This window comes from Rhinoraja longicauda, chromosome 18 (assembly GCF_053455715.1).
Source record: "Rhinoraja longicauda isolate Sanriku21f chromosome 18, sRhiLon1.1, whole genome shotgun sequence".
Classification (NCBI taxonomy): domain Eukaryota; kingdom Metazoa; phylum Chordata; class Chondrichthyes; order Rajiformes; family Arhynchobatidae; genus Rhinoraja; species Rhinoraja longicauda.
This window is the reverse complement of record NC_135970.1, coordinates 16863821-16891232: the sequence shown is the minus strand read 5'-3', so window position 1 is coordinate 16891232 and position 27412 is coordinate 16863821. Positions and strand designations below refer to the sequence as shown.

The following is a 27412-nucleotide window of genomic DNA, read 5'->3' as shown; positions in this document are numbered from 1 at the left end:
AACCAGCATCTGCAGTTCTTTGTTTGTACTTCTAGAAATTACATTTTATAAACAAGTTGATTGGAATCATCTTCAGGAAATCATAACTCTTTGATCAGTGCTGGCGTTGACAAGCAAAGGACTAGCGAATGTAAGAAATACTGTAAAACTTACTTATACAATGATAATCTACTTAGTTATAGCAAAATCAGCAATAACGGACAATATTCCCCTCCCCCCACCCCCATGGTCGGTTAAAACAAGGGTTTAATGTATTTAAATGTATCCCTTGTGATATTGGAATGTTTAATCACACGCTCATTCATGGATTTTAATAAAAAAGTTTTTATTATCGGCATCTGTTTACACATATTGTACATTTCATTCATAGAATGTCATAGAAGTGAAATTATATTGCAGACAGGGAGCAAACTGACAGCTCATGACTATAAGTTCTTGCCATCCTGGAGGCATTTCTGTTTCAACCTACAATACTGCACAGTTCTGCTCAGGAACATATTAACAGTGCTATTTAGGGCAAGATTCACAAGGCTGCGACAGATCTTGTACATTGCTATTTTAAATAGTGACTGCCTAGTGGCAGGGCAGACTGAAGTAGACATCCATTAATGTGACAAAGAGTCAACATTTATTTGAAGAACAATATACAAACCGACCACCACGAATATTACCATCTACAGTTTATAAATACTGTTGGGAAGAAGGGTAATAAATTGCTTTGTTTTGGAAAGATGAAAAGAGGAAGAAAGGAGTAGAACATTTGGATAGTCTTATTTGGCTTTAGCATTAAGGCCTAGTTGGGGTTGGTTACCCTGGGAGATGGGGTGTGCAAGAACAATATCCATAGATATGTCCCCACCCAATACAAGATTTAACTGGAAGAAGTTCAAATATTCAGTTTTTTTCCTAGCAATTCTTTCCTTGGAAGTTGGCTGCAGGGCACCTCTGTAGCCAGTTTATGCCATGGAAATCCTGCTTTCTTTCCCCATAGGATCTTGTTTATAGTCTGCAATACATTTCAACGCAATTCACCCATAAAAAAAATTGATGATTAATTGGAATGATATAAGTACACAAATAACCAGCCAGTAGTGTGGGTGCAGGAGCCTTTTCCAGGAGATGTACTGTTTGTGGCAGGCTTGCCGGTTAAGTGCTGCGAGATTCCTGAAAATAAGCATAATTCATATTTTTATTGACAAATCAAATTTGTTAACATCAAACCTGCTTTCTCTCCAATCAACCCTCCTTACCCTATATCCACCTATATCCATCTCATCTCCCCTCTACTCTGTTCAGATGAAGGATCTTGACCTGAAACACCGACTGTCCATTCATTATCTTCCACAGTTGCTGCCTAACCTGCTGAGTTAGTCCAGCACATTGTTTTTCCTTCAGTCTGGCATCTGCAGTTTCTTGTGCCTCCACTTGCTGATATCTTTAGCAGATCCAACATTTCAATTTCATCAAAAAAGCAGGCTCAATGCTGGCTCCTGTATTTCAAACTGTGTTGCAGGCCAAATTACTTTGGCTGTTATGTTCATTCCGGCAATGAAGCTTCAGCTTTCTGAGATATCTCAGTATTTATGTTGGGAAAGTTGCTGGGTCACCATTCCATACATTGGAGATTGAGGATTGCAGATGAATGGGCAGAAAAGGAGAGTTATTTTCTGAAAAGTATTATTTTGCTTTAGTGTAATGTAATCAATTGTATTTTTTTTAACATTAGCTACATTTTTTTAACTAATGTGGTAAAAAATTCTCACTAAACTATTCTTTGATAAATTTTAAACTTTGAAAATGGGAGGAGGGCCATTTGGTCCTTTTGTGTTTGTTTCCACCATTAAACATGTGGCTGAAAATCATGCCAGTGAGCTGCTCTCACCTATTCATTGATCCCTTAATCTTTCTTTCTTTTTTCTTAATTTTTCTTCCTTAATCCTTTTATAGTCAATTTGTTGTTGTTTACCTTCTGCCCAAGCTTGTTACATGCCACTTTGCCCAATTATATGTTAATCCTACTTTGCCAAGTCACTTCACTCTGTTTCCATCCACTTGTAATTGCCTTAATTTAAGTTCAAGACTGAAGGGTCTTGGAATGATATAGGTAGAATTGAGTAATTTAGAGTCATAGAGTGATAAAGTGTGGAAACAAGCCCTTCAGCCCAACTTGCCCACACCAGCCAACATGTCCCATCTACACTAGTCCCACCTGCCTGCGCTTGGTCCATATCCCTCCAAACTTGTCCTATCCATGTACCTGTCTAACTGTTTCTTAAACGTTGGGATAGTCCCAACCGCAACTACCTCCTCTGGCAGCTTGGTCCATACACCCACCACCCTTTGTGTGAAAAAGTTACCCCTAAGATTCCTATTAAATCTTTTCCCTTCACCTTGAACCTATGTCCTCTGGTCCTCGATTCCCCTACTCTGGGCAAGAGACTCTGTGCATCTACCTGATCTATTCCTCTCATGATCTTTACACCTCTATGAGATCACCCCTCAACCTCCTGTGCTCCAAGTAATAGAGACCCAGCCTACTCAACCTCTCCCTATAGTTCAGACCCTCTAGTCCTGGCAACATCCTTGTAAATTTTCTCTGAACCCTTTCAAGCTTGACAATATCTTTCTTATAACATGGTGCCCAGAACTGAACACAATACTCTAAATGCAGTCTCACCAACATCTGAAACAACTGCAACATGACCTCCCAACTTCTATACTCATACTTGGAAGTATATTGAACACTTATACAAGTGACAACCAATGCCAGTAACTGTCTGCTGCTTTACCTGTGAATTTCTTGCTGTGTCCTCTGTATGGATTGAATAGTTGTGTGAATATTTGAAAGTTCATTCATTCCTTTTCTGCACCTGGAACATAGCAACCCTGTAAGAAATGACATTACAGGTTATCTCTAAGGTAACAATAAAACATTTGATTTTAGCCCTCAATTTCTCATTTGTGGCATTTTGCTGGTTCCTCTCCTTTCTCCAGTTTCAACTCCTAGTCTTGTGGAGGCACTGTCCTTCAAGATAATTTTTCAGGCTGCTGGACCCTTCCAATTTTTGGCCAATGCATCCATTTTTCAGTCTTGACCAAACATTGCCAGTAGATTATTAAATATCAGAGAGAATTGCAACCAAGCTTAATCCCATTCACACCTGTTGTCACGAGGTATTGGATACCACCATACCCTGGTGCACAGAGAGGATCCATAGCACCTTAAATAATAAAGTTATCCAGCATAGAACATGGAACTCCAAGAAGAACCTGTATTTATTATGGCACTGCACCACAGATTTGCGCTCAATGTAATCAGATAGGCGGATTAAATTTTCAGCAAGTAAAAGCCATACTGGACATTCAGTGGTTGTGTTCTATTAACACCATTATTCATCTCATCACAAAATGTTAGAAGGTCAACATTTAAATTTCAATAGTGTTACTAAATGTAGGACTGCCAGCTGCTGTGCAGTATAAATACAGCATCTACCTGCATATGTCTAGACCTTGTGTAGGAAAGAATTGCAGATGCTGGTTTAAATCGAAGGTAGACACAAAATGCTGGAGTAACTCAGCGGGACATGTAGCATCTCGGGAGAGAAGGAATGGGTGACATTTCGGGTGGAGATCCTTCTTCAGACTGATGTCAGGGGAGTGGATGGGACAGAGATAGAATGTTGTTGGAGACAGTAAGACTGGTGGGAGAACTGGGAAGGGGGAGGGGATAGAGAGAGAGGGAACGCAAGGCCTATTTGAAGTTAGATTTGTCAGAGGGAAGAAGGAATCAGAGGGGGAGCAGGGAGAGAGGATGTTGCTGAACTCTCGTCGGAGAGAGGAGGAGAACCTCTTCAAAGTAGTTTGTCAGAGGGAAGGAGGAATCAGAGGGGGAGCAGTGAGAGGGTGTTGCTGAACTCTCGTCAGAGAGAGAACTTCTTCAAAGTTCTCTCTCCCTCTCTCTCCATGCCCTCCCCTTCCCAGTTCTCCTACCACTCTTACTGTCTCTGACTACAGTCCATCTCTGACCTGCCCACTCCCCTGATATCTGACTGAAGAAGGGTCTCGACCTGAAACGACACCCATTCCTTCTCTCCAGTGAATATTAATAATAATATGTTCAACTGAACTATCAGCTTAGTGACCATGAAAATGTTGTAAAATTGCAAATGAATAACCTTATCATAGAAAACTAAGAACATGACAAACTTAATCAAGCCAGCCAAAAAGCTATTTGAAAACAACCTGATGTTGGTCAACTGCGTTTAGCACTTGGATAAGACTTGACAATTTTTTTTGTTGACAAATTTATGCTTTCTCCAAATGATAAAACCAAAGATTAGAAATAATTAATGGAATCCGAGATCCCAGATTGCATTAGCATCATATCCAATTTTACAATTTCGCATCTGAAGGTGCTGATATTTTTCTGCATAGGTTTTAGTGCTGCTGTGAGTAATGGTAGAATTTTGACAGAGATTTGCTTAGCATCTCACTTTAAATTTAGCATCTAATGGTGGGAAACTCTGGAGAAATAGTTTAAACAACTATTTACCCAGTTTGTCTCGGTTTTCACTAATCTCTGCATGAAATTATAACTTCCAGATTCAGGAATAGTTTCTTCCCAGCTGTCATCAGGCAACTGAACCATCCTATCAATAACTAGAGAGCGGTCTGGAACCACCACCTACCTCATCGGAGACCCTCGACCTATCTTTATTCGGACTTTACTGGATTTTATTTTGCACTGTAGCTTATTCCCTTTATCCTGTATGTGTACATTGTGGATGGCTAGATTATAATCATGTACAGTCTTTCCATTGACTGGATAGCACGCAACAAAAAGTTTTCACCGTACCTCAGTACATGTGAAAATAAACTAAACCAACTAACTTTAGCTTCAAGTAAAGCTGGTTGCCGCCTCATACAAAGTGCATATGTGCATTTTCTATGAGCAACCAAATACTATTAAGGTGAGGAAACCTGGCTAATATTTCCTCACCCTAAACCAGGGGTAGATGTAATTTACCAATTCTACTTGTTGCCGAGATCATCTTGCATAGCATAATTAAAGTTTGTATATATTCTAGAGGAGGTTTAGTCCACAGACATTTTCATGGCTAGCTGTGCTCAAGTTCCATAAATATTTTGGGAAGGTAGACAAAAAACGCTGGAGTAACTCAGTAGGACAGGCAGCATCTCTGGAGAGAAGGAATGGGTGACATTTCGGGTCGAGACCCTTCTTCAGACTGATTGTGGGAAGGTTGTTCCTTCGAGACACATCCTCAGCTGCCCAGATTGGTGGCGAATGATATCCACCAAAAAGGATGTAAATAATCAATTGGGCTCAGATGTTGGATCCTCCAGGTCAAAGCGATTAACTTTCTAAAAGTTTGAAACCAAGAAAGACGCCATCATATTATCATTTCATTCTAAGTATTTAGCAAAAACAGAGCACTTACTCTCATCAGATGAGTCATCTTGTACTGGTTCCGGTGTTGAACAACTGCTCTCTGTATTCTGTGATCTGTTGGGTACTGGAAGATTACTGGTTTTACACCCAACATATTCCTGAACTGGGACCTACCAACAGAAACCACATGTTGGCAGTTTAGGCATGTATTGTTCAATAGGCAGGAGAGAAAGGGTGCCTATCCTAACTCATTGGTCTGATACAATTCTGTTTTCTTCATACAAGTCTTATAAATTTTTACATTTATATTTTAACTATTATAATTGTGTTATAGGAAAGGATTAAAGGATGTACAAATGTAGTAGAAAGAGTACTTTAAAGAAAGAAAATGTTAGAACTTACGCTATGAATGAACAACCCAAAAAAGGATGTTAGATTGATGGGATCAGATCAACTTTAATCCTCAGGATTCTTATTACCGAAGGATTATCCAAAAAAATTAATTAAATAATATTCTGTTTACTTTGTTTCATACTAAACTAATCTGTTTGAACATAAATTCTCAGGACATTGAAATGTATTTTTGTGCTACTGTATCTTCCATCTTCTCTCCCGCACCAGGAAAAATACTTGGGCCATACCTGTGTCAACTATGTTGTGTGAGCAGGGGAAGATAGCAGGTGGGTGGTTAGGTGTGCTCAGCAGAGAAGATTTTCAGGCAACAAAACGTTTTGTAAATCACTGAAATAACTGAAGTGTAACTGGGGGTAAAATGTACTAAGGTGGTGGACGTGGATTTAAAACAATTTTCATGAGTGAATAGTGTTCGTACACATCTTTGGTAAGGAGCTATTAGATTTCTCTTAGGTTATCTTGAAATGGAAAATGAACCAGTTCTACCTCTGGCTTCCAAGACTACGATTGACACAAAGTGAATTCTATGAAACAGTTTAATAGGTCAGTATTCCTCTGTGCCTTTCCTACCCAAGTACCCATCCAAGTAACATCACAATTGTACCTGCCTCTATCATCGCCTCGCAGTTTATTCTAGATAGGGCTCGTACGGTCCTTGAAAGTCCTGGAATATGAAACTCTGTTTTTCAAGGCCTTGAAAGTACTTGGATTTATCATAGGTCCTTGAAAGTCCTTGGAAATTTACTTTTTATGATTAAATTATTAATTCATGCAGAGTAATGTGGCGTTTATTCATCGTTCTGAACAACAACTACAACACTTGTGCTTGTTCTTATTCCGCTGCGCTAGAGGGAGACGGGGCCGGGGAAGAGAGTGGAGGAGCGGCACAGATCTCGCTGGCACTGGGAGAGAGAGAGAGAGAGGGAGCAGCCCCCGCAAGTAGCGGCGCTCCTTCACCGGACCCTCTGACACCCTCCCCATCCCCGCGCTCCTGTTCTCACTCACCGAATCTGTGAATCTGTGAAAAGTGTATTTTACCTTTCAGCTTAAATATGTGTTTTAATTCCAGACTCTGCTGTCCAGGGATATAGATTCTCTGTGCTATCTACGATCTTTGTGATTTTATAAACTTCAATAAGGTCACCCTGCAGCCTCCTATGATACAGTAAGAATAAATCCAACCTATCCAATATACAGTGCCCTCCATAATGTTTGGAACAAAGACCCATCATTTATTTATTTGCCTCTGTACGCCACAATTTGAGATTTGTAATAGAAAAAAATCGCATGTGGTTAAAGTGCACAATGTCAGATTTTATTAAAGGCATTTTTTATACATTTTGGTTTCACCATGTAGAAATTACAGCTGTGTGTGTACATAGTCCCCCCCATTTCAGGGCACCATAATGTGTGGGACACATGGTGTTTGCAATTGCTCAGGTGTGTTTAAATGCCTCCTTAATGCAGGTAGAAGAAAGCTCTCAACACCGAGTCTTTCCTCCAGTCTTTCCATCACCGTTGGAAACTTTTATTGCTGTTTGTCAACTTGAGGGCCAAAGTTGTGCCAATGAAAGTCAAGGAAGCCATTATGAGACTGAGAAACAAGAATAAAACTGTTAGAGACATCAGCTAAACCTTTGGCTTACCAAAATCAACTGTTTGGAACATCATTAAGAAGAAAGAGAGCAGTGGTGAGCTTACTAATCGCAAGGACTGGCAGGCTAAGGAAGACCTCCACAACTGATGACAGAAGAATTCTCTCTATAATAAAGAAAAATCCACAAACACCTGTCTGATAGATTAGAAACACTCTTCAGGAGTCAGGTGTGGATTTGTCAATGACCACTGTCCACAGAAGACTTCATGAACAGAAATACAGAGGCTACACTGCAACATGCAAACCACTGGTTTGCTGCAAAAATAGGATGGCCAGGTTACAGTTTGCCAAGAAGTACTTAAAAGAGCAACCACAGTTCTGGAAAAAGGTCTTGTGGACAGATGAGACGAAGATTAACTTATATCAAAGTGATGGCAAGAGCAAAGTATGGAGGAGAGAAGAAACTTCCCAAGATCCAAAGCATACCACCTTATCTGTGAAACACGGTGGTGGGAGTGTTATGGACTGAGCATGTATGGCTGCTGAAGGTACTGGCTCACTTATCTTTATTGATGATACAACAGCTGATAATAGACAATAGGTGCAGGAGTAGGCCATTCAGCCCTTCGAGCCAGCACCGCCATTCAATGCGATCATGGCTGATCACTCTCAATCAGTACCCCGTTCCTGCCTTCTCCCCATACCCCCTCACTCCGCTATCCTTAAGAGCTCTATCCAGCTCTCTCTTGAAAGCATCCAACGAACTGGCCTCCACTGCCTTCTGAGGCAGAGAATTCCACACCTTCACCTCTCTCTGACTGAAAAAGTTCTTCCTCATCTCCGTTCTAAATGGCCTACCCCTTATTTTTAAACTGTGGCCCCTTGTTCTGGACTCCCCCAACATTGGGAACATGTTTCCTGCCTCTAATGTGTCCAATCCCCTAATTGTCTTATATGTTTCAATAAGATCCCCCCTCATCCTTCTAAATTCCAGTGTATACAAGCCTAATTGCTCCAGCCTTTCAACATACGACAGTCCCGCCATTCCGGGAATTAACCTAGTGAACCTACGCTGCACGCCCTCAATAGCAAGAATATCCTTCCTCAAATTTGGAGACCAAAACTGCACACAGTACTCCAGGTGCGGTCTCACCAGGGCCCGGTACAACTGTAGAAGGACCTCTTTGCTCCTATATACTCAACTCCTCTTGTTATGAAGGCCAACATTCCATTGGCTTTCTTCACTGCCTGCTGTACCTGCATGCTTCCCTTCAGTGACTGATAGTAGTAGCATAATGAATTCTGAAGTGTATGGACACATCCTATCTGCTCAAGTTCAAACAAATGCCTCAAAACTCATTGGCCAGCGGTTCATTCTACAACAAAACGATGATTCTAAACATACTGATAAAGCAACAAAGTTTTTCAAAGCTAAAAAATTGTCAATTCTTGGGTGGTCAAGTCAATTACCCTATCTGAACCCAATTGAGCATGCCGTTTATATGCTGAAGAGAAAACTGAAGGGGACTAGCCCCCAAAACAAGCTTAAGCTAAAGATGGCTGCAATACATGCCTGGCAGAGCATCATCAGAGAAGACACCCAGCAACTGGTGATGTCCATGAATCACAGACTTCAAGCAGTCATTGCATGCAAAGGATATGCAACAAAATACTAAACATGACTACTTTCATTTGCATGAGATTGCTGTGTCACAAACATTATGGTGGCCTGAAATGGGGGGACTATGTATAAACACTGCTGTAATTTCTACATGGTGAAACCAAAATGTATAAAAATGGCCTTTATTAAAATCTGACAATGTGCACTTTAACCACATGTGATTTTTTCTATTAAAAATCTCAAATTGTAGAGTGCAGAGGCAAATAAATAAATGATGGGTCTTTGCCCCAAACAATATGGAGGGCACGTATCCTTATAATTACAGCCCCCCGTTAAAGGTAACATCTTGGTGAATTTCTTCTATACTCTCTCTATTACAACCAAATCCTTCCAATAGTATGGTGACCACATCCATGCATAGTACTTTAAATATTTTGATAATGACCTGTTGTCCTATTTGATTTCTGCTGTTAATATTCATTGACATCACTGTCAGTGATTTGTGTCGGATCCTTGTCTGCACAATTCCGTCTTTCTCAAACTGGATAATGTCATTTGTCGAATCCCAGGGACAGGTACTGCAAGGAAGAAAAATCAGAAACATGATCCATTAAGTCCAATCTAGGGATGTAAAAAGTATTTCCACAAATTTTAATATCATGGTTTTCTAATATTTGAATGGCAGGATTACTTGTCTACGCATTTGTACTGGAGGGTAGTTTTAAAACCTCTATTGATATAAGAGTAATAAGAGTAAATGTTAAATGAGTGGTACATACTCCATGAACTTGTACTTCCAGTTCTTTGTTGCTTCATCCTCCTGGAAGAGTTTTGCCACCCAATCCTGACATTGTTCTTTACGCTCTCTGGCAGCCTTGCGCTGTGCTTCCTCTAGAATAAACTTCTCCTGTGTGGCCTGTTCTTGATCACGGTTCTTTATTACTCTGGTCACATTCTGCCATAGTCTAAAAAAATAATGGGAAGATTTACAACTCTCCCTGCACTACCACAGTTGTACCCACCCAATTCAAGAACTTGTCAAATCCTAGCTGTAAAATAAAGCTCATTAACACAGAGGCAAGCCAGGTACCTGTTCAGCAAAAAAAAACTACAAATGCCTGAAATAGCAAGTCAGACAGCCTCTATGGAGAAAGAAACGATCAACATTTCAGGTACTTCAAATTTCAAGTCAAACACATTGATAGAATGCTAAACGATGACGGTTACTTTATTTATATTCTGCTCCCACACTCCTCCCATCCACGCTGAGGATTGTTCTGTTTTTCTTCATCATCCTTCCCACCAGCCTCCACATTTAACACATTTATGCCACTGTCAGTGATACCATCTTTGCTTCCCTTCCAGCATTCATTCCCTTCGGATTCACTTATACTTGTACTTGTTACATTTAAGTATACTGCATTCTCTGCTCGCAATATGGACACTGCACAGGAGAAAATAAATACAGATTGTGTATCTGCTTTGCAGAATAGCTCTGTTCAGTTCACAGGTAACCCTGAGATTCCAGTTGCCTGTAACTTTAATTCTCTACTTAAGGCTCTCTAGTCCTTTACAATTTTTCAATAAAGCTCAATGAACAGCATCTCATTATTCGAGTAGACATGTGAGAGGTCTTGGGACTCAAAGTTGAATTCAACAACTTTAGACAATCAACATTTCCAATTTATGGAGGAACTAGCCAGTTCTCATGAAATGTCATCATTTTGTAATATTAAAACGTTTTCTCCACAAATGTTTCCTGATCTGCTGAATATTTCCAGCATTCACTTTTCATTTTACATTTCCACAACCACAATGTTTTGGACCTCAGTTAAACAATTAGGTTTTTTGTCCTCTGCCTTCTTCATTTCCTTCTATTGTCAGATCATGCAATTACCATGTCTTTGTCAGTCTCACAGTTGGCACCACCTCCATGGTTTCATTCACTCTTTCTTGGTCTCTACCGTTGAAATTTTAATCGGTTAGAAATCAAAAGATATCAGTTAGAAGTATTAACTCTGGTTTGGTTTCCAAAATGCTGCCTAATCTACCAAGTATCTCCTTTTTTTGTTCTACACAGGTACTTTATACTCTTTGCAGTCATGAAATGTGGTTGTTCTGATAAGATCAGTATTTATTGAACACCTGAGCCCTTGACAAATGCAGTCCGTGCACTTCAATGGTTCTTCGGGTTATGAGTTGTTGGATTTTGCAGTGGTGAATTTCCCGGAATGGCGGGACTGTCGTATGTTGAAAGGCTGGAGCGATTGGGCTTGTATACACTGGAATTTAGAAGGATGAGGGGGGATCTTATTGAAACATATAAGATAATTAGGGGATTGGACACATTAGAGGCAGATAACATGTTCCCAATGTTGGGGGAGTCCAGAACAAGGGGCCACAGTTTGAGAATAAGGGGTAGGCCATTTAGAACGGAGTTGAGGAAGAACTTTTTCAGTCAGAGGGTGGTGAAGGTGTGGAATTCTCTGCCTCAGAAGGCAGTGGAGGCCAGTTCGTTGGATGCTTTCAAGAGAGAGCTGGATAGAGCTCTTAAGGATAGCGGAGTGAGGGGGTATGGGGAGAAGGCAGGAACGGGGTACTGATTGATAGTGATCAGCCATGATCGCATTGAATGGCGGTGCTGGCTCGAAGGGCTGAATGGCCTACTCCTGCACCTATTGTCTATTGTCTATTGTCTATTGTCTATTTTGTCACAATGAAGATAAGACTTTATATTTCCAAGCCAGGTAGTAGGCCATGAGTTTTGTGCCTGATCTAACGCTTTGATTTCCAAATATCCTTTACCTCATTTAACCAAAGGCTGTGCTGATACAATGAATGCAGTGGTGAATTTCATCATTGCCATGAGGTGGCTCCTGAGGTGTGGAAAGTGATCCAGATTTTTCAGATTCTTTATTGTGAACCTTCATTGTTACAGGCTTCGCCTTGTTCCTGAATTCCTACTCTCACTGCATGCCTGGCTCACATTTCCAATCTCTAGCTCTTAAAATAAATACAATTTCATTCAAGAGTTGATCCTGATTCAGATTATAATCCACATCTCGGTATAGGTTTTTATATATAATCATGAATAAATTATTGCTTTTCATTTATTTTCACTTTTTTTAAAAAGTAGGGGTCAAATCAGATCAAATTGGAAGAAAGTCGGGCCACATGTCAGGCTAAACGTTATACCTTATCATGTATCTATACACTGTAAATGGATTGATTGTAATCATGTATTGTCTTACTGCTGGTGGCCTTCATAACGAGAGGATTTGAGTATAGGAGTAAAGAGATGCTTCTGCAGTTGTACGGGGTCCTGGTAAGACCACATCTGCAGTTTTGGTCTCCTAATCCCCGGGATGGCAGGACTGTCATATCATGAAAGATTGGAAAGACTGGGCTTGTATTCACTGGAATTTAGAAGGATGAGAGGCGATCTTATAGAAACATAAAAAATTATAAAAAGACTGGACAAGCGAGATGCAGGAAAAATGTTCCCAATGTTGGGGGAGTCCAGAACCAGGGGCCACAGTCTAAGAATAAAGGGGAGGCCATTTAAAACTGAGATGAGAAAAAACGTTATCACCCAAAGAGTTGTGAATTTGTGGAATTCTCTGCCACAGAAGGCAGTAGAGGCCAATTCACTGGATGAATTTAAAAGAGAGTTAAATGGAGCTCTTGGGGCTAGCGGAATCAAGGGATATGGGGAGAAGGCAGGCACGAGTTACTGATTGTGGATGATCAGCCATAATCACAATGAATAGCAGTACTGGCTCGAAGGGCCAAATGGCCTCCTCCTGCACCTATTTTCTATGTTTCTATGCTGACTGGTTAGCACGTAACAAAAAAACTTTTCACTGTACCCTGGAACACGTGATAATAAATTAAACTGAACTGATGTACCAAAGTTTTCAACCTGTTTATCTCACATAGCACTAAATACAACAGTAGGAGTATAGAGCTGGATAGAGCTCTTAAGGATAGCGGAGTCAGGGGGTATAGGGAGAAGGCAGGAACGGGGTACTGATTGAGAATGATCAGCCATGATCACATTGAATGGCGGTGCTGGCTCGAAGGGCCGAATGGCCTCCTCCTGCACCTATTGTCTATTGTCTATAATCAAACATGTTTGACGAAGGGTCCTGACCCTAAACATCACCTATCGATGCTCTCCAGAGATGCTGCCTGGCCCGCTGAATTATTCCATCACTTTCTCTTTTTATTTGGAAACCAGCATTGCAGTTCCTTGTGTTTGCACACATGCAGTTGCTGCTTTCCTCATCTCTCAGAAACATCTAACCATTTCACTCACAACCAATTATTTGCAATGTTATAGATCCACCTACAACATCATCCAATAAATACCAGTTCATTGATCTACCAGTTAATCTGGTTTTGGTTGTGGTTGTTAAAAGAATGCTTCCTGAACACTAGAAATGTATACCAGAATAGATAGAATGATACTCATAGTTTATCATCTCAGGGACGGTAAAAGATCACAGCACTTCAAATCTTGGAATAGTTCTTAAACTCTCAATGTTATGACTCGACAATAAGCTGAACTGACATTAATATCAAGAATGAAACTGATTTGCTGTTCTGGGATCAGACCTGCTGAATGATTCCCATATTATAAAATGAAAAGGAGTTTCTGAGGCCAATTTATAGAACTCATTTCCATAACTTCTATTGCAAGTTCATTTTGTAGAAATATGTGTCTCTTCCTTTAAAGCGCTGATATTATTTGTATCCTATCTGACATACCTTTCAGACTCAAAGTCACCCTGCTCCTCCAAACACACAATATGACGTACTAGACGCTGTTTCCGAATCTCACTGGTCACACTCCAGAATGAAACAGGCGATCCAATTTTTTTCTCCTGGATATAAACCTCCCGATCCTGTTGCAGAAAAAGAATACACTGACTAATTTGGAAAAGCTCCTACTTCGCAAAGATTATTAGTTTCACAAACAAGTTTAAAAAAAATTATCAATATTCCCATTCTACCTCAAAAAATTGTTTCCCTGAATTTACATTGTTTATCAAAGTAAAGGAATTTACAGGCAATATCAAGCATGCTCATGTGAGGAGACACATGGAACTCCAGATGCTGGTTTACAGAAAGTACAAAAGTGCTGGAGTAACTCAATGGGTCACGCAGCATCACTGCAGAACATGGATGGGTGACGTTTCGGGTTTGGACACTTCTTCAGATAGGTTCTGACCCAAAACATTACCTATCCATGTTCTTCAGACATGCTGCCTGACCAGATGAGTTATTCCTGTTTCTCCTTTGTGTCATTTTATGCTTATGATGCGTTATACATAGAGAATAAAATGTTAAATACTAATCCAAGGTTAGAGGCGGCAATAACAAGACACAAAGTAAAGTGTTTTCTACAATTCTGCACCAAGAATGAAAGAAAAATAATTGGTTTGATTTAAAGTAAAAATCTCATGACAACCTCATCATGAACATGCGGTTCAGATATGGTAGCACACTGTACCAAAGTGGCGCAGCTGGTAGAATTACTGCCTCACAGCACAAGAGATCCGGATTCGATCCTGACCTCTGGCACTGTGTGGAATTTGCACATCCTGTGATCACAAAGGTTTCCTCCCAGATCCCAAAGATATGCAGATTTGTTGGTTAATTTGCCTCTGTGAATTGTCCCTAAAGTGTAGACAGCGGATGAGAAAGTGGGATAACTTAATCGAGTGTGAACAGGTGATAGATAGTCGGCATGAAACTTGGTGGGTCGATGGTCTGTTTCCATGCTTTTTCTTTTAATTAATTCAATCAATATGGTACATGTTGGTTGCACGCACAACACAATTTCCCTGTGGTATGCAGCTTACACAACCTCAGACTGCCAAATCACTTCTTATTTCATAACTTGGAATTCGCACTCAGTGTAACATAACATTTTAATTCTATAGAAATAATCTTTTATTGTAGCTGTCTCCTGACTACCTGTAACTAAATGAGCGCTGGTCAAATTAATTTTATATTAGTTCCAAAAGGCCATCAGACTTCTAATTGATTGGTCTCATTTGAGTTTGGGCCCCAGAGTTGAGTTGACTCCAAGTGCTTTTTTGGGGGGGGGGGGGGCAGAAACATTCAAGATAATCATGCATTCTACCTCTTTCATAGTTGAGCAATAAGACACAAATGAATGCAGACACTTGAGGGATTTGTTCTATGTCTGTGAGATTGCTGTAAGCAGAGCTAAAAAGTAAATTGCGGCTCATATTATGATCCACTGTTAAAGAGACTGCTGTTATGTTAGTAAACTAAATTGACTGGAAGATCCCAACTTAGTGTGTTGAATTAACTGATCTCGTTGGGGCTGCAAATTGTATACAACAAATCAGTTCAAATAGACAGGACACAAAAATACAAGTTGAGCACTCCAGAGCAGACCCTTCGACCCATCACGTTCATTGCCAACCATCACGTGCCAAACTACACTAACCCCATTTACCAGCTCTGTGGATGACGATTGAAGATAACATTAGCATCATCTGCAAAGCTTCCACAATTCAATACTGTGCTGACACAAACTATCTTATTTCAATGGAAGAAATATCCATTCAGAAGGTACTGTTAATGGTTGGTTCCCCCAAAACTAAGCAAGACTCAGGAGATAGATGGGAAATTTCAGTAAAAAGAAAAGCCATGCAAAGTAGAGAAATAATTCTTAAATCGTGTGCTGAGTTGGTGCAGGAACTTACCCAGTGTCCTTGAAGTGTGGCCAATGTCTCCTCACCCAGTGATATCTTCCCCATGATCTGGTTCACACAGTCATTACCGCCCAGGAAAGGCTGTCATCAAACATGGAAATAATTACAAATAGAAATATGCAATTTTGTGAAGCTTGGCTTATTATATCAGAATACTGAATCAGGCTTATTGCATCGAAACCCATGATGTGATGAGTTCAGAATTGCAGGGGAGCTCACCAATGAAACTGTTTATAAGTCCTAGGTCAGAGAAGGTGGATTTGTACAAACATTGTGTAACTGTTAATCTGATAGAGTGGTGTCGGATAGCACTAAACACCTATTTTTATTTCATGGAAGCAAAGCTCTACAACAAGCAGCTGACTTGTTCTGCCAGATTTTGCTTTAATGCAGATTTACTTCATTTCATATAAAGTCGTCATTTCAGTTACAAACATTTCAATTTGTAAATATTCCTGAATTCAATTGTACAGGCGCAGTGGGCAAGATCTCTTTTACCTTCAGCTTGAACTCAAGCTCTGCCTTGTAATGGGTTGTCTCACACTCAATGGTTATCTTCCCTCCCAGTTCCAGGGTTGGTGTTCCATACAAGAGCCCTGGAACAAAGAGATAAATAAATATTGGTATTTTGATAGGGGCAAGATTAACTTAATTTCCCTTCCACATGGTGGATACCGACAGAATGCAGTGCAGAACACATTATGCAAGAATGCAAGTGTTTCTGGGCACTCATGCTTTGCACAAGGAAATGTAATAAAAATTACTTAATCCATCTATATGCAATATGATACAAATGTAATTGCTGAAGATATAATAAAAATGCAGCATTGTGAGGTTAGTGGCTGCATAAAAACATGTAAAATATATTGGAGCCGTTTTCCAAGGTTAAAAAATGTGCACAGCTTTTACAAGTGCAGGCAGGTTATGAAAGAACGGACTAATGTTGAATAAATGTAGGAAAATAACTGCAGATGCTGGTAAAATCGAAGTTATTACAAAATGCTGGAGTAACTCAGCAGGTCAGGCAGCATCTCGGAGAGAAGGAATGGGTGACGTTTCGGGTCGAGACCCTTCTTCAGACTGATGAATGTTGAATAAATGGATAGCACTGTGACGGTTGGACAATGCACCAGAAATGTGTGTACAGACATATGTAAACATGCAGAGCAGAAACACAAGCCACACAGCCCACCCATCATTTATGATTTTCACCTCCTACTGACATAATTCGTTTGTCATGCCTTTAAGTAGCTTCTCCATCTGTGCATGTGAAGGAGAAACTCAGATTGCACATAAACAACAATTGTATTTCTATAGTGCTCCCTCAAAAATACCTTGGAACACTTTAATAAATAGCAGAAGACAACAGTTAGCAGTTTAAGAGAAAGGTCTTAGAGGTAATTGAGAGCGAGAATAGGGGATCAATGCAGAACATCTGAGTCTTGCAGCTAGAGACCATGTGGCTAAACAAACCTATCAATAATAGCGTAAAATGTATGGGGAACAGTTTTGGTTTATTTAAGTCTTTGTGTCAGAAACGCAGTTGAAAATTGACAACAAAAAGCAATAGTTGGGATATACTTCTTCACATAGAAGTGATCAACAATTGTAGAAAGCTGCCAGAAGAATAATTAAACCAAGAAAACTGCCTGGAACATTCTAAAAACTGTAATCAAAAGATGTTGTAGTTGGTATTGCAGAAGAATGAGCACATTCCATCCCGTTTCTCTGCAGTATTGCCAACCAGAAATTAAAGCAACAAAAAAATACTCAGCAACAGAGCTATACCTTTACAGTGTGCATATGGCATGGTGATGATATAATCTTCGTTTCTATTGAGAAACCGGAGTTGTGCTTGACCATCCAATAGAGCAGAAAGTGAGTTCCCTGCAGGGGAGAAGTAAAAGATCTGAGAAAACAGTCGCTTAAGCCTGTATGATCTGTTTGAACTTATACTGCAGTGAAACTGTGTGTCCTGTTGAAGAATGTGTTACAGCCTTATTTGCCAAGACATTTCCAGAATTTAGCATCCCTTTGACATAATATATTTGAGCTTTCAAAATATTCATTAAAACATTCAAAATGATAGCACATTAGTGGTGGGGAACGAGACCTTTACATTTGAGGTACTTGATGCCAGCATCAGGAGAGGTAAATAAAAAATTAGAGGTAGATTAAATACTTTCTCTGCATCTGAAAATAAAGACTTCATTTTTATAACATCTGTCACAACTTCAGGATATCTACACCATGAATGACAACCAATGAAGTTAAAACTAAGTGGCAACACATTTAGTTCTTAAGCATCACATAAATGTAACTTTTCTCTATTGCACTTTGACACTGAAAAAGAGCTAATTTATGACGAAAACATTTCCAATGAAAACAGAATTCCACACTTTCTCACTTGAATTCAGGAGCTATAATAATGTATCATTTTTAATCTGCACTTCCTTTCCATCTAGCCATGTGGTACTAATCCTTTAATACCTTTGCAGCCAACAATGAAAATAGCTTTTCACCTATATCAGTGAAATTCAGAGTTTATAGAATTCAAGTAAAATATCCTGTAATTGAGAGTATTTGCCCAAAATGGCGGCGCTGCCCTAGCAGCTGCGGCTTACCTGCGGTCCGTTTGTCTTTGTGTTTTGTTGTTTTTTTTGTCCTAATTGTAGATGTGATGTCGTGGTTTTGTGGTTGTGTACTATGTGTGTGTGTGTGGGGGGAGGGGGGGGAACTGTAAAATTGTAAATATGTCCCTTCCGAACGGAGACCCGACCTTTGTTTTCTGGGTCGGGTCTCCGTTCCTGCTGCGGCCTACTATCGGCCCAATTCCTGGAGCTGGCGGCTTCCAGGGCTCCGGTTCGAGGAGCCCGCGGACCGGACTCACCATCAGCGGACCCGACCGGACTCACCATCAGCGGAGCCGGCCGTCCTTGGAGGCTGCGGGAGCGGCTGCGATTCGCCTTAGGCTTGGGCTGCGTGGATGCCGACATCGGGAGCTGCGGCTGCGGCAGCGTGTTCGCCCGCCCCGGATCGCGGGGCTTGGGTCGGCCCGCCGCGGACATTTCACCGTCAGGCGCGGCCTGAAATAGGCCGCGGGATTTTTCTCTGCTCGGCGGGGGCTTCAATGTCGGGAGCCACGACCGCCCCGACTTGCAGCAGCAGCGGCAGCGTGTTTGCCCGCCCCGGATCGCGGGGCTTGAGTCGGCCCGCTGCGGACCTTTCACCGTCCGGCTTGGCCTGGAACGTGGCAACGACACCAGCCTGGCCGCGGGAGAAGATGGCAGGGGAAGGGAAAAGACATTCTGGCCTTCCATTACAGTGCAGAGGGGACTGGAGGAGACTCACTGTGATGGATGTTTCTTTTTTTTGTGTGTTGGTTGGGGTTGTGTAATTTGCTTATTTTATTGCTTTTATTGTTGGACTGTGGGTGACTAAATTTCATCCAAAAAAACTTGTTTTTTGGATGACAAATAAAGATATCTTGAATCTCTTGAATCTTGTATTAGTTGCACTCTGCTTGATCACTAATACCATGAAACACCCCAATTGCCTGGGAAACATTCCCAATTACCTGTTAAAGCTTTCTTCCCCAAACCATTTACCTCTCATCCCTCTCCTGTAATAAACTGACAATTTTGTTTATTTTAAAATTATGGTTGCAAATAAATTTCTTACCATAAAACTTGGAGCGGGTCAAGATAGAACCAGTGATACAGAAATTATCCTTCCTGTTACTGATGTAAAATGCAGAAACTGGAGGATGATGAGATACCTAGTACAGATCAAAACACAGTTAGTCTGGAATTTCATTATCAGTTGGACAACTTTCCTTAATGCAAGGGACTTGCAAATGGCTGACTTGAACCTAGTTTTAGTTTAGAGATACAGCAATGGAAACAGCCCTCCAAGTCCACACCAACCATCAATCACCCGTTCATGTTATTCCACTTTCTCATCCACTCCCAACATGTCGGGGGCAATTTTTTTCAAGACGCTAACCTGCAAACCTCTGAGATGTGGGAGGAAACCGCAGCACCTGGAGGAAACTCACACAGTCACAGAGAGAACTTACAAACTCCACACTAACAGCACCGGATAACAGGATCAAATCTAGGTCTCTGGCACTGTGAGGCAACTGCTCTACTGTGCCCATCCTAACACTCCCTAACTTAAACCATGCAGCACACTCACCTCACACCCTTTACCAACTTTTATTTCAGCTTTGTTTTTCTTCTCTGCATCCGTTCAATGTCACTTTCCCTCCTCTTATGGCCTTGCCAACAATACACATTTGAAACCACGTTAGACATTTCTGTGAACTTCAATCTACATCCCTCTCGAACCAGTGCCTGTAAACGTGTCTAGCATCTCTCTCAGATAGACTAGTCCTAATTGTCTAGTATACCTCAAAGGGAAGATATTTTAGTGTCTCAAATTACTTGATATTTTATTTTCCAGAAATCAATTAGTTTGATGCAAATAAGAATAAGTATCCAAAGTCAGTTTAGGCATCGACATTCTTCTTCTTTGATTTACACACTTTTCATGGAGAAGGACGTAGCATATGCCAATTTGAAACAAGGTTTACCTGCTCTGCTATGTAGAAAGTGCGGCTATCAGTTTTAGGATGGTACCAGTAACAACGAAAGGTCTCTCCCAAGATTGGATTATATGGTTTCTTCAGACCCTGATAGAAAGAAGAAAGGAAATAAAACCATCAATTATCCCTGTCTGTGTGACTTGTATTCAAAATGGCAGTCAATCTGGGTTAATTTCAAAATCAGACTCTCCATTTGAGGTGATGAGGCCACCGAGTTTAAATCTGACGATCAAGTTAACAATTTACTTGATAGTTACTTTTGTGTCATGATGAGAAATTTTGAATAAAACACCTTAATTGGCATTAAGCAGATGGCCTGTTCCTAAAATTCTGATTCTTCTGTAATATATAAATCTATGTGCAGGTATAAATGAAAGTTTTTGTCCAAAAAATGCTTCATTTATTAAACTGATTTGTCTCACAGCAGTGAACAATGGCCATGGTGAAACAACAAATTTGAGCATACTTGGTGAACAACTGGTTTAATCATTGAACTATGACTGGGATGACCTCGGCAAAGTCATCCATTAACCCCTAATACTGACTACTTTCTAACTTAAAGTGACTGCCACAGCAACCCAATCATGCTGTTATCGTCTGTGGCTTTACTCACTCCTAAGTCCTTCCATTTAATTCACACTCCAAAATCAAAATATTTACAATATATATCCTCTCATTCCATTAGCCTTTCTCATCCTTAACTCCAAGCTTGAATTTTGTATGGTTACTACAGAGCTCCATCTGTTCATGCAAAAGTTTGGGCAAGGCCACAGTGCAATTTATGTGTGAAAAGAAATCACAAGCAGCTGTGATTATGGATCCTATTGAACTACAACACAAATTTTCAGCGCCAGCATTTCCAAATAGTAGTATCACACTGGACTCTTATTCACTGGCCATGTAACCGGCTAAATTCCCCACTGTCTCTTATTCTTAATCTCATGGTACTGCCTCATAACTCCAACCTTACCTTTGGTTTTTTGTAAAAACCAGATAGGTACCATTGCACCACTTGTCTCATGCGACCGTAGGCATTCTCCTCCAAGGCAGCTCTAGTGGAACAATAAAGATCAATTATAAAAGTTCCAACTTCAGATATAAATACCAAGATTCTACATGTTAGTTTACCTTCTATTCCATCCCAGGCACCTTCCCTAAACCTTCCCAAAACTTGAAGACTTAAAATTATCTTAAGTTTTAAATTTAGAACATAGTACATAGAAAAGTACAGCACAGGAACAGAGGAGTGCCTGGAACACATTGCTGAGGGTGGTGGTGGTGGTGGAGGCAGTTATGATAGTGGCATTTAAGAGATTTTTGGATAGGCACACCGATATGCAGAGAATGGAGGGATATGGATTATTTGCAGACAGATGAGAGTTGGTCTTGGCATCATGTTCGGCATGGATATTGTGGGCTGAAGGGCCTGTTCCTGTGCTATATATACACTGTTCTATGTTAACATCGTGAAAAAGGACATTTCTGCATCAGAAGCACAAAGGACAAGATTCTCAAATGTTAGTTCCTCATCTTTCCATCAAAACTCAACATGACAAATCCCCGTCCTGAATGAAAGTGTCCAGCCCTCTCATTACATCAGCACGGATTCAATCAAGGAGTACCAGCCAACATATTTTTCATGCCAAAACCACACAGCTTCCAGTCAGCCAGACATGGTGCCCTGATGCTCAGCCAACCCGGATGCACTGGAACATGTATCTCTTCATCTTATGAATTTATATAGTGCATTTGAACACATAAGTACATCTCAAAGCACTTCTAATATCAAAGCTGCAGCAACTATAGACACAAGTGTAGTTACAACATTGTCACTAATATGAACTGTGGAATTCCACCCTCATGCACTGATACAATGTCTATGACAGATGAGAAATTAATGAAACTACTCTCTTCTGCTCAAATCCGTTCTGGAAGCTTTGCCTTACGTGAAATTCACTACTTTATACTCATCCCATTTCACATATATTTATTTAAAGGCAGCTATTTGGCCCAGTTAGTTTATACTGAGGCTCAGAGCATTCTATCAATTCCCCTCCCCTATTTGCAAGCTTGTAACTTATTTTTTCTCGCATCATCCCCGATTCTCGTATCACCTACTTTCGCAAAGGGAAGTTAAACTAGCCAATTAAAGTGTTAACCAGCATGTCTTTGGGAGATAAGGGAGAACGTGGCAACTCCACACAGATTGCGACTCAACTGAACCCAGGTTGCTGGAGCTAGGAGGCAGTATCACTCCCTGTACCATCCCCACAAGGCTTAATTTGTTGCAGTAGTGGCAGCTAATTATTTGTAAGATTGCCATCATCATCAGGTGGGATATTCATCCCTAGTTTGCACTGATTATAATAGACAATAGCTTTTACCCTAAAGTCTGCTAAAACCCAGCTGGGCAAGGATCTTCCAGGCATACTGTGGTTAATGTCTTCCTTTTCTCATTTCAATCAGTAATGTTCCTCGTGATGAACACTGTCTCGCTGAGGAGCGATTGTAAAACGTTTAAGAATGATTGTATGAATGGTATTTTCAACACCTGGGTATCTAAAAGAACCATTGCAAACTTTCTCATACGTGGAATATCTCTGGAGAACCTTGCAACCAGGTGACAGATTCCTGCAGTCTTCAAACCAGCTAAATATATCAACTGTACTTTCAGCTTCCGAAAAGATCTATCACAGCCTTACATAATGCACCAAGTAGTTCAAAGTATAATGCTTGAACATATTATCAAGGAGTTCTTAAACCTTGATACATCGACAACAAAATATGCTTTTCTACGAGTCTGTACACAAATATACTGTAAATAACTACCAAGTACAACGTCACCTGGAAGACTTGACATTAAACAACCAAATAAATGAACTAAACTGAACTCTGCAACTGAGATTATTGATGTTGGTACAGCATTAGAGAAAGGTTGTGTCTCGGAAATAAAAAGTGACTTACTGGGAGAGGAGATCAGAATGGTAGTAATAGTCAGACAGTTTGTCCAGAAATGAGCGAGGCTCCAGTATAAACGTTGGTAGTACCACACGGGACAGGTCCATTCCAGGTCGGAGTTGCTTCAACACTGTCCACATCAGACTCTTGTTTTCATCAGTCACTGCCTCAGTTTGAATGGTTTCACTAATCTATGATCAAAAGTGAAAAATATTAAATTACCATTAGTAACAAAATAGAGTTCTTCCGAATCGATGAGGCAAACTTCATCATTGTAAATGATTTAGAAAGACCACAGAAATGGATTTATTTGCAATTGGGGATTTTATCCAGTGCTCTTTATACTGTGTAGGAAGGACCTGCAGATGCTGGTCTGTACCAAAGATAGACACAAATGCTGGAGTAACTCAGTGAGTCAAGCAGCATCTCTGGAGAAAAGGAATATGTGATGTTTTGGGTTGGAACCCTTCATGAGGTACTCAAGCATTCTGTGCCTATCTGTCTTATTATTGTCTTGGAGGCAGAACATGGCTCAACTTAGAAAGCCTTTGCAGTTTACCAATATGTCAACATCAATATCTTAATGAAAGCAGGAGAATAGCAGGTTAGCAAAGTTCCCAGATTCTAGGCAGCAGCTCTTTAATGTTTTTTTAGAAAGCAGTGGTATACAATATTTTCATTTAAATTTTTTAATTAAGCAAAACAAATCTCTATTCCATGACCCTTACTTCTCCAAGCTCCTCTGGACATTCCGCCAGATAAGTTGATTCGAGTGAGTCCTTCATAGCCATTTCTTCCTGGACTTCAGACAGGTCTGTGTCACTTTCCTCACTTCTGCTGCTCTTGTCATTTGTGCCATTCTCCAGCTCTTCATGATGAGGATCGTTATCTTGGTTCAATTTGTAGGAATATATATCAGCATCTTTGTAGTAATCATTGTTTCCAAACTCGACATCACTTAAACACGAGAGGAAAAAAAGAGAAAAGTCTAAAGTTAACAAATGATATGTAATTTGCAGTGGAACGTGGGAGGTAATAGTATCTGTTGCTTTGTACTGTGTGGTAATGAAGCTTTTCTAGGTTGGAGAGTTTATAATTCCAGGAGGTGACATTGAAGAAGCCTTGATAAATTGTCGCCATGCATTTTGCAGGGAATGGAGGGAGATGAATCACATTGAGGCAGAGGAAATTAGTTTAACGGCATCCTGTTCAGCACAGATGTTGTGGGGCAAAGGGCCTGTTCCTGTTCTGTACCGTTCTGCGCTCAGTAGGTTATTCCCAGTTATCAGTGCCTGACTCAATATCATCCAGGTTTTGTTGTACACAGGTTTGGAGTGTTTCATGTTCTGAGGAGTTGTGAGAGGAACTGAACAGTGCAATCAACAATAAATATCCCCGGTTCTACCGGTTCTTGTAAAGGTAAGAAGACACGAAAGGGAGTTATCTACAGACTCCCAAACAGTAGCCCGGATATAGGGTAAGTTGCAGCAGGAGTTAATACTGGCATGAAACAAATGTAATGCCACTGTGGTTATGGGGGATTTCAATATGCAGGTAGACTGGGAAAATTAGGTTGGTTCTGGACCCCAAGAAAGGGAGTTTGTAGAATGCCTCCGAGATGGATTCTTAGGGCAGCTTGTACTAGAGCCCACCAGAGAGAAGGCAATTCTGGATTTAGTGTTGTTCAATGAACCGGATTTAATAAGGGAACTCAAAGTAAAGGAACCGCTTGGAGGTAGTGACCATAATATGATTAGTTTTAATCTGCAATTTGAGAAGAAGGTTAAGTCAGGAATGTTATTGTTGCAGTTGAACAAAGGGGACTATGAAGGCATGAGAGAGGAGCTGGCCAAGGTAGAATGGAAAAGGATCCTAGCAGGAATGACGGTGAAACAGCAATGGCAGGAATTTCTGGACATAATCCAGAAGATGCAGGATCATTTCATTCCAAAGAGGAAGAAAGATTCTAAGGGGAGTAAAAGGAACCGTGGCCGACAAGGGAAGTTAGAGATGAAATTTAAAAAAAATTAAAGATGTATAACATAGCAAAGTGTAGCGGGAAGCCAAAGGATTGGGCAAATTTCAAAGGACAACAGAAGATAGCAAAAAGTGCAATACAGGCTGAAAAGATGAAGTACGAGGGGAAGCTGGCCAAGAATATAAAGAAGCACAGTAAAAGCTTCTTTAGGTATGTTAAGAGAAAAAGATTAGTAAAGACAAATGTGGGTCCCTTGAAGGCAGAAACAGGTGAAATTATTATGGGTAACAAGGAAATGGCAGAAGAGTTGAACAGGTACTTCGGATCTGTCTTCACTAAGGAAGACACAAACAATCTCCCAGATGTACTAGAGGACAGAGGATCTAGGGAGGCAGAGGAACTGAAAGAAATTTGCAATAGGCGAGAAATAATATTGGGTTGACTGATGGGACTGAAGACTGATAAATCCCCTGGGCCTGATTGTCTGCATCCCAGGGTACTCAAGGAGGTGGCTCTAGACATCGTGGACGCATTGATGATCATTTTCCAATGTTCAATAGATTCAGGATCAGTTCCTGTGGATTGGAGAGTAGCTAATGTTATCCCACTTTTCAAGAAAGGAGCGAGAGAGAAAACTGGGAATTATTGACCAGTTAGCCTGACATCGGTGGTGGGCAAGATGCTGGAATTAATTATTAAAGAGGTAATAACGGCACATTTGGATAGCAGTAAAAGGATTGGTCCAAGTCAGCATGGATTTATGAAGGGGAAATCCTACTTGACTAATCTTCTGGAATTTTTTGAGGATGTGACAAATAAAATGGATGAAGGAGAGCCAGTGGATGTAGTGTATCCAGACTTTCAGAAAGCCTTTGATAAGGTCCCACATGGGAGGTTGGTGAGCAAAATTAGAGCACATGGTATTGGGGGTAGGGTATTGACATGGATAGAGAATTGGTTGGCAGACAGGAAGCAAAGAGTAAGAATAAACGGGTCCTTTTCAGAATGGCAGGCAGTGGCGAGTGGAGTGCCGCAAGGCTCGGTGCTGGGGTCGCAACTATTTACAATATATATTAATGATTTGGATGATGGAATTAGAAGTAACACTAGCAAGTTTGCAGATGACACAAAGCTGGGTGGCAGTGTAAACTGCGAAGAGGATGTTAGGAGGTTGCAGAGTGACTTGGACAGGTTGAGTGAATGGGCGGATGCGTGGCAGATGCAGTATATAATGTAGAAAATGTGAGGTTATCCACTTTGTCGGCAAAAACAAGGAGGCAGATTATTATCTCAATGTGTCAAATTAGGTAAAGGGGAAGTGCAACGAGACCTTGGTGTACACCAGTCACTGAAAGTAAGCGTGCAGGTACAGCAGGCAGTGAAGAAAGCTAATGGCATGTTGGCCTTCATAACGAGAGGATTTGAGTACAGGAGCAAAGAGGTCCTTCTGCAGTTGTATAGAGCCCTCTGGAATATTGTGTGCAGTTTTGATCTCCTAATTTGAGGAAGGACATCTTTGCTATTGAGGCAGTGCAGCGTAGGTTCACAAGGTTAATCCCTGGGATGGAGGGACTGTCATATGAGGAAAGATTGGAAAGACTGGGCTTGTATTCACTTGGTGTTTAGAAGGATGAGAGGGGATCTTAGAGACGTATACAATTATAAATGGACTGGACAGGCTAGATGCAGAAAAATGTTCCCAATGTTGGGGAAGTCCAGAGCCGGGGGCCACAGTCGAAGAATAAAGGGGAGGCCATTTAAAACTGAGGTGAGAAGAAACTTTTTCATCCAGAGAGTTGTGAATTTGTGGAATTCTCTGCCACAGAAGGCAATGGAGGCCAGTTCACTGGATGAATTTAAAAGAGAGTTAGATAGAGTTCTAGGGGCTAGTGGAATCAAGGGATATGGGGAGAAGGCAGGCACAGGTTACTGATTGTGGATGATCAACCATGATTACAATGAATGTTGGTGCTGGCTCAAAGGGCCAAATGGCCTGCTCCTCCACCTATTTTCTATGTTTCTATGTTACCTAATGTGGCTAATTGATGAAGCAGCTGAAAATGGTTGGATTTAAGT

The 27412-nt window shown here is 40.7% G+C and overlaps 1 protein-coding gene across 3 annotated transcripts in view; it reads right to left on the bottom strand.

Annotated features, from left to right (window-relative positions):
* Positions 1 to 335: 335 nt before the first annotated feature.
* LOC144602271 (oxysterol-binding protein-related protein 5-like) overlaps positions 336 to 27412 on the bottom strand; it is a 94692-nt gene continuing 67615 nt past the window's right edge. For 2 of the 3 annotated variants that reach the window (XM_078415166.1, XM_078415167.1), the window contains exons 9-22: positions 24087 to 24315; positions 23365 to 23549; positions 21371 to 21452; positions 20389 to 20487; positions 19476 to 19572; positions 17583 to 17681; positions 16293 to 16390; positions 15786 to 15875; positions 13813 to 13949; positions 9822 to 10007; positions 9488 to 9620; positions 5460 to 5580; positions 2790 to 2886; positions 336 to 1164 (exon numbers count right to left, since the gene is read on the bottom strand). In XM_078415166.1, coding sequence (XP_078271292.1) covers positions 1029 to 1164; positions 2790 to 2886; positions 5460 to 5580; positions 9488 to 9620; positions 9822 to 10007; positions 13813 to 13949; positions 15786 to 15875; positions 16293 to 16390; positions 17583 to 17681; positions 19476 to 19572; positions 20389 to 20487; positions 21371 to 21452; positions 23365 to 23549; positions 24087 to 24315 — 1789 coding nt within the window. In that variant the 3' untranslated portion in view covers positions 336 to 1028. Of the gene's footprint in view, positions 1165 to 2789; positions 2887 to 5459; positions 5581 to 7184; positions 7419 to 9487; positions 9621 to 9821; positions 10008 to 13812; positions 13950 to 15785; positions 15876 to 16292; positions 16391 to 17582; positions 17682 to 19475; positions 19573 to 20388; positions 20488 to 21370; positions 21453 to 23364; positions 23550 to 24086; positions 24316 to 27412 lie in introns of those variants that run through there. The other variant, XM_078415168.1, reaches the window with a different exon arrangement.